General features: G+C 40.4%; 1 protein-coding gene across 1 annotated transcript; it reads left to right on the forward strand.

The window, feature by feature from the left end:
- The first annotated feature begins 269 nt into the window (after window positions 1-269).
- Window positions 270-7,652, forward strand: LOC4350557 (11-beta-hydroxysteroid dehydrogenase A). The gene is made up of 6 exons (XM_015760198.3): window positions 270-566; window positions 3,866-4,058; window positions 5,037-5,122; window positions 5,647-5,778; window positions 6,454-6,618; window positions 6,921-7,652. The coding sequence occupies exons 1-6, from the start codon at window positions 369-371 to the stop codon at window positions 7,209-7,211; spliced, it is 1,065 nt and encodes a 354-aa protein (XP_015615684.1). The 5' UTR covers window positions 270-368; the 3' UTR covers window positions 7,212-7,652.
- The last annotated feature ends 667 nt before the right edge of the window (window positions 7,653-8,319 follow it).

Consider the following 8,319-nt stretch of genomic DNA (forward strand, 5'->3'; position numbering starts at 1 on the left):
AACAATGAACAGACAAGAGAAAAAAGAGAGAGAGAGAACAAAAGAACAAAAAAGACAGTTGCAAAAAGGAGCTAGCTAGAGTATAATTAAATGGGCATTTTATGCAGTTGGGTATACGGATACATACACACATTCTCCTCACTATTTGGTGCAGCGACCCCCACCCACCCATCAATTCCTTCTTCCTTCGTCTCCTCCTCTTCTCCCTGCACACTCGTTGCTAGCTAGCTCACCCATAAATACCACGCCATTGGCCACCTCCAATCTCCAAGCTAGTTCTCACTCACACATCCCTCTCCTCCCTCCGCCGCCGCCGCCGCCGGAGCTAAGGAAGACGACGACGCATAGGTAGATAATCGTCGGCGGCCATGGCTAAGGAGGCGTTCGTGAACGGGTTCCTGAGCGTGTTCATGCACGTGGGGCTAACGCTGGTGCTGCTCGTCTACCTCCCCATCGCCTTCGCCTGCCGCGCCCTGGGCAGGCTGCTCGTCAGGCCCTTCGTCTCCGGCGAGGACCTCCGCGGCAAGGTCGTGCTCGTCACCGGCGCCTCCTCCGGCATCGGCGAGGTACGTACGTAGCCAGCACAGCTGAGCATTGCAACTCATTGTGTCCTGCGCCATCTGACTTACTTTCCTCTAACGTGTGTGTGGGTCACTGACATATGAGCTCTTTAGATAGCGAGCTCGAACTCACATGTCAGTGATTTATAAAGTCATGGGGTGTGTTTAGTTCACGCCAAAATTGAAAGTTTGATTGAAATTAGAATGATGTGACGGAAAAGTTAGAAGATTATGTGTGTAAAAAGTTTTGATGTGATGGAAAAGTTAGAAGTTTGAAGAAAAATTTTGGAACTAAACAAGGGCTATATGGTGGGTTAAGTTAGAGGATGTTAGTGATTTGGATTCTTTTTTTTCTAGCTGTGTTTGCTGCATATATACAACTTTTTTTTTATTATATTAGTTCTTGATTTAATTAGATACTACTACATGGTTTATAATGTTCAGAGTTTATTTTGTTCGTGCTGGGTTTTCTTGAATTTTTTTTCTAAAAAAATGATATTGAATGGTGGTTTGAAATAATGGAAATGAATGCATTCTAACATATGTACTCCTGATCACGAATAGAAATAGGACAGAATTAAAAGACACAAGGATATACATGGCTCTCGTGATTTTTAATGGGTTCAGTGCAGTGGCTTTTATTCATTGGTACGATTTGGTGCTATTAAAGACACAACCATGCATATGAGCAAAGCTGAAAAGCAGAACCTGTGGATTTGCATGGTTGCAGGAGTATATATCTTAATTTTGCATCTGTGTCGACTGTGACATGGAGTACGCACCAAGGCTAGCTAGCACAAAGTTGACGTGGTAGTAAAAAAATCAACTAAAATTTCACGTTGGAACTTAATTTGGTCTTTGTTGTTGCAACGACTTCTGCCAATATGGTTGCAATTAGATTTGACAAGTTTGATTTAATTAGTTCTGATAAATGTTTGGTGACGATGATAATTTAATTTATTTCTATGCTACTAAATAATATTTGAGATGATAGGTAGAAGTTTATGGACCTCAATATATAAGTATAAGTAGCATAGATAATTTGTGTGTTCCAGAAAAAAAAGTAAAAAGAAAATGAAGTCGGTACAGTGGGTAAGAGCCAACTCATGACAATTTCTCTTTCCTATAGTTTTATATAATTAATATCTATCTTTCAGTTGTACTGTTCATATAAATATATACAGCTTTTATTTCCTATGGTTTCTCTGTAATTAATATATATAGCTTTCCAAAAAGAAAAATAACATATCCGGACTTCAACTGTAGCTGATGATCATATCAATGCCAACTCCAGGGTCCTTGACTATTTCTCTCTAAAAAATATTATTTATTGGACCATTTTATATATTAAAGAAATATAAAACCATTTTATGACCGCACCACCATTGGACCGAAACAAGCATTTATATGCATAAAAGCGAAATATCTACAGCAGCAAGCATGGGCGCGATACTTCGTCTAGAACTAGAGCGTGTGTGCATTTAATCTGGTTGGTATAATTAATTGAAATTAGTCGACCGTATATATACATGAATCTAACAGTACACCGCGCGCCAAAAAGGCATTCATCGTCGAAATATCAAATGATGCATGTGGTGACAAAATCAAATCATCAACTAGGAGGAACCGTTAGTCCCCCAGATACATTTCTGTGGTAGCTAGATTAGTGAGTTGTTGATATAATTTAATTAACAAGTTAATTTGGTCAAAGTTACCTTTAAGGGATGGGTCCCACAAATGATTTCTTTTGTTCGGTAATAGCATTTATTTTGCAATTCATACTTAACATAGTTTTCAGTTTAAGTAAACCCATGAAATATCATATCATTCTTTTTTAATTCTGAACCATATTATCTGTAGTGCTAAGCGCTAACATGGAAGTGTTGGAGCACTGTAGTTAAGACATGTTTATCTAAGAGCAAAACTAATAATACAGCCGACTTGTTAGCTATAAGGTTCTTTGCAGCCTTCGTCAGCTATTTACAATTAATACAGGTCCACTTATCTCTCTCACATAATTTTTTTTGGTTCATGTGTTTCCCTCTTCTCTCCTCAGTCTAAGTATTTAGCCAACTTACTGTGTCCTATTACACCTGCTCTTAAGCAGAGTATTTAAGCTATAGTCAGATTACTCTGATTCCTAGTAGGCACAGAAGCAATAAATACAATCCGGGAATCCCATTAATTTGGAGCATGGCCTCTCTCATCGACCTCTCCTGGAAACTTGCTTGGCCATAATTCTAGATATCTGTAGGAGTAGCAGATAGGCAGCCATGGCTGCCCCCAGTCCCCAGATGCATGTGATGATACAGTCACGGGAGTTAAAGATCATTCATGGCCTGAGAGAGATGAGAGGTCGTCTATACTACTAGTGATGAAATCATCAGTGAACCCCCATCAATGATGGCCTATCTACTCGTCCTATTTTCCCTTGAATTCTCCCATTAATTCTTTGACGTGAACGTAAGATACACTGTGAAGACGAAGGGCACGTACATGTACAGCCTTGTCAGGACAAGCCAAGAAAGTGAGCACTGTGTCCTCTCTATCGTGTGCAGAAGTACACAGCGAAATAAGATTTAGCACTTGTTTAGTTCCAAACTTTTTCTTTAAACTTCTAATTTTTTCATTACATCAAAACTTTTTTACACATATAGACTTCTAACTTTTCCATCACATCGTTCTAATTTCAACCAAACTAACTTTTAATTTTGGTGTGAACTAAACACACCCTTATCGTCTCATGATTTTCGATCGTGTTTGTGTGTCCTTGCTTGGAGAAGTCCAGAAACGTCGTGAATCACACACGTTTATTAATTTTTGGGAGTTAAGAGAGAAAAAGGATCGAATTAATAAGGACGACTGACCCCAAGAAATGATACATATGCACGTAACTTGTACATGCGCTAATTATGCAACGCTGACAACGGTTAAATCATTAACAAAAATCCATCTGGAAAATCATAAGTTGACAACTCGTTTCAGTCGAATTAACAACAATCAGTCAGTTCAAACTAATTAAATTGCTTCAAATTAAAATTTTCCTCTTTTCATGTAAAAATTATACTCTTGTTACACAGAGCAAGCTAGTCTACCTTTGGTTTCATTTGTTTGACAGAACCAGTTTAATTAATTTCCTCACAAATAGTAGTACGGAGTAACTATGAGTTTTTGTTTATTAAGTTTAATTAATTTCTTCACAAATAGTAGTGCACTGTGTTTTTGTTTATTAAGTTTTTTGTGTTTGTCCTGGATGAAAATTAATAAAATAAAATAAACATGGTATATATGTTTTTTTTTTGCAGCATCTAGTGTACGAGTACGCGAAGAAGGGGGCGTGCGTGGCGCTGACGGCGAGGACGGAGATCGCCCTGCGCGCAGTGGCGAAGACGGCGCGCGACCTCGGCGCGCCGGACGTGCTCGTCGTGCCGGCGGACATCACCAAGGTCGACGACGCCAAGCGCGCCGTCGAGGAGACCGTCGCCCACTTCGGCAAATGTCAGTTAACTCGATCAGTACAACTCCTACTCCTATACCGCTTAATTAATAAGAAGTATTTTACGTTCCTTAAGATGAGATACTAATTAAATTTTACACTTAATTCTTAATATACTTATTATCTATAGATAGCAAATTTTATACTAGGGGCCCGTTCACTTTGATGCCATTTTCAACCATACCATTTTTTTAAAGTTATAAAAAAATATCTACGTTTAGTTGTTGCCAAACTTGATAAATACGTAAAAAATCCTGCCAAAATTTTGACAAAAATAGATCCTGGGAAATAGGATACTTCTATGTATATTCTCTCAAGAATAATAAAATTACTCCAATCTGGAGGATTAATATGTCCAACCATCAACTTGACCGAACAAGTTATTAATTGCTCTGTTTCAAAATTTGAGGTATTCAATTTTACTGCTGATAGTATAGCGACGTTGATTTTGTTTCGAGTGATATGATGGTTCAGACCGAGGGCTTGGGGCGACGTTGTCCTGCCAACGACAGCTTGATCTGCTTATGGACAGAAATTGATTATGCGTATATGGCTGTGTCGTTCTCCCAAGTCCCAAGTGGCTAATTAATTAAGACCTAATCTTTTAGGATCCTGAATGTCTAGTAGCTGAGAGGATGGAATGGTTCAAGTCATGGACTTATCACTTATGGAAGAAGATATTAAGGCTAATACTGTAACAGTAATGAGTTGGAAAAGAATTTTGGTTATAGTCTACACATGCTTACGCACTGTGCTCTTCATCATATGGTGTCGTTATACTCATAGCTAAAGTCAATGGAATGGAAATTCGTAGCAAGTTTTAATATGAATGCTGCCTGAACACGTTGCTAATTGGGATCGATTTCTTGATGAAATCTCGGAAGTAGCTGAACTGCATGCAGTGATCTACAGCGATAGATGATTTAAGTTAGTTATTGTCATGTGTACTAATTAATTATGGGGTAAATTCAATTCTGCAGTGAATCACCTGGTGGCCAACGCAGGGATCTGGTCCAGTTGCTTCTTCGAAGAAATTACCAACATAACCGCCTTCCACAACGTGATTGTGAGTTGATTAATTATCACACGCTAGCTCCTTTTGACATTTTCAACATTTTTGCCACCCCCAGCAGTTCTCATTATCACCATTAAAATCTTAGTTTAAACATTAGCACATCTGAAATTTTTGAGTGAGTCGTTTCCTCTTGTTCACACACAAAAAAAAAACATACTATATGAAAATCATTTTCCTCACAGCTGACCATGGTCCCTTATATTATATCATTTATTTGGTCCAACGACGTACCCACCAGTAATAAAATCAGTGGTCTCCCAGAGCTTGGATTTCAAAAGGAGACCAGATTTTATAGCAGTGTTTAGTTCAGCGTAAAGTTTGGATTTTGGTTAAAATTAGAGATGATGTGACTGAAAAGTTGTGTGTGTATGAAAGGTTGATGTGATGGAAAAGGACTGAAGTTTGGATCCAAACTTTGGATCTAAACACAGCCTAGTTGTGGTTAACCATCGATCAGTTGTTAATTAATTCTTCTCTTATTTATAGCTCCTTAATGCACACACGATTTTTTGCAGGATCTCAACTTCTGGGGCGCCGTGTACCCGACCTACTTCGCGTTGCCGTACCTGAAAGCCAGCCGTGGCAACATCGTCGTCACCTCCTCTGTCGCCGGCAGGGTCCCGACGGCCAGGATGAGCTTCTACAACGTAAGCAGCTTAATTAGCAGAGACTAATTAAATTAATTACTTATTACTAGTGATACTAATTGCATGATTAAGTAATTGATCCATGCCTCTGTGGCAATTAAAGTAGTAGTACTACTCCTACTCAGGTTGTAGCAATAAGTTTCGATCAGCTCACCTAACCAATTCAATTAGGTGCACCAATACCCCAACTATAGCCCGGGGTGATGGATTATGCGTATGGTTGGATATCTGCCAAAGCTAAACTCACACATTAGTGAGAGAGGTCCATCTCACAAAGTATATGATAGCTTAGCTTAGCTAGCAAGCCAGGATCTAGCTGATAGCTAGCAATAACCCCCTGTTATGGTTCACTGATTATCCTACATGTGTCACGCCCAATAGTGGCGGCAAGTAGCAGGGGCTCATTGACTACTCATTCCATGTTGGTTCACTATATGTATAGTTCACATGTATAGTACTATGCATGGATTGCAACATTCCCTGTAGTTCTAGCATCACACTCATCTCATTAATTAATCAGTTTTTGTCCCTACATTTGATCACCAATTGGACACAGATCAAGAAAAAATTTTGGGTTGGCGCGTGGTCCATAGTACTAATATCGTATGTGCTTAAAAAAATATTCTTAAAAAAAAATTGTACGCTTGATGCTTATAACTATTATTATTATTACAGGCGAGTAAGGGCGCGGTGATCAGGTTCTACGAAACCCTAAGGGCTGAGCTGGGCTCACATGTCCGTGTCACCATTCTCACCCCGGGCTATGTCGTCTCCAACCTCACCATGGGCAAAGGCATCCAGAAGGACGGCCATGTCGGCATTGACGAGGAGGCTCGCGACGTAAGATCTCGATCGATTATATATATACTTGATTTTTAGTTGTACGTATGATGAAGAACCTTTACGATGATCTCTACTAAGTAGTATTAAATAATCATTATTATCATCAGTATAAATTAAAATTTTGGAACGAATTTTTCAAAATTTCGGTAATTTCCAACCCCCTGCAAGCAAATTTTTTGGATTTTCTAAAAATTTCTGAATTTGATAATAATTTATTTAAATTCAATAAAAATATGTTGATTTTTTTGAAAAAACCTTAATAATTAGAAATATCCGAAATTTTAATGTGGGGGGTGCAGATCAATGTGGGGCCGCTGCCGGTGGGGAAGACGGAGACGCTGGCGAAGGTGGTGGTGGCGGCGGTGCGGCGGGGCGACTACTACGTGACATGGCCCGGGTGGTACTGGCCGTTCCACATGGTGATGTGCACGGCGCCGGAGCTCGTCGACTGGTTCTCCCGGACCTTCTACGTCTCCAAGTCCAGCGACCACGATGGCGACGCCCTCAGCAAGAAGATCCTCGAGGCCGTCGGCGGCAAGAAGTTCCTCTACCCCAAGACCATCCGCAGCCATGCCATCGCCGCTAGCTAATATAATGCTCATATATCACACTGATTGATCGATCCATCCAAGCTATAGTTGCAACCTACCTATATATATATAAACTTTTTTTATACATGATGATATCATGATCTTTTGATAATGATGATTGGTTTGTTTTAGCATAAGAAATACTTCAGTTAAAGAGGATTGGGAGATGAAATGGGTGTGTGGGTGGATATATAGTGTACTTGTTCTTTTACTACCCCTTTTTTTTTTGCATTTGGGCTTTTTTTTAGTTTCTTTTTTTCTTTTTTCTCTTTAAAAAATCAATGTAAGCAATGTGATGTGAATCTATTCGGATATATATGTCTACTAGTGGCCGGTGGTATGGCGCTCTGTTCTAAAACAGGGCATGAATGCAATTGATGTTCGAGCACCTGAGTTGAAACATTTATTGCACTCAAATACCCAGTGCCAGATATTTAACTATTTGCCACTCTTATAAATGCCCATCTCCTCTCTGTCTGTAGATATCATTAGACCTAAAAATCATATCTAAATAAGTTAAAGGAGAGCCCTTTCTCACAAAATTATGAAGCCACGTCAGCGGATAAATATAGATCGTCCGATTTCAGCTCCAAGCGATGTAAATCGTTGGATCCTTGAATTTGTGAAACTTACTCTAAACCCTTCATGAAACTTCTTTTGCAAAGAAGACCCTTCCACATCCTTACGTGAGAGAAAAAGAAGGAAAAAAACTCGCTTCCCTTTGTCGCTTTCGCTTCCAAATCGAGCCGCTTCCTACCCAAATCGCACCGCCTTCTCTTCTCCCCCTCATCGCCGCAGCATCCACCTCCTCGTCGGCACCGCCACCGCCGCCTCCTCCTCCTCTTCCTCCTCCTCCTCCTACATACCCCTGGCGCCGCCGCTCCTCCTCGTCATCCATGCAGTCACCATCCACGTCGGCGGTGGCACCTCGGTCCCTCCATGCCTCCACCAGTGACCGGTGATAGCACGGCAGTCCTCAGGCACATCTCTCTCCTCTAGCCACCCACCGCCAAACGCATCCACGAGAAAGGGGATGCGACGACGAGCCACCTCCTTTCTCCTACCGACATCCATCTGCATCGCCACTTGCAATTTTCCGTTCGCTTCC

The sequence above is a fragment of the Oryza sativa genome, chromosome 11 (assembly GCF_034140825.1).
Source record: "Oryza sativa Japonica Group chromosome 11, ASM3414082v1".
In the NCBI taxonomy this organism is placed as follows: Eukaryota; Viridiplantae; Streptophyta; class Magnoliopsida; order Poales; family Poaceae; genus Oryza; species Oryza sativa.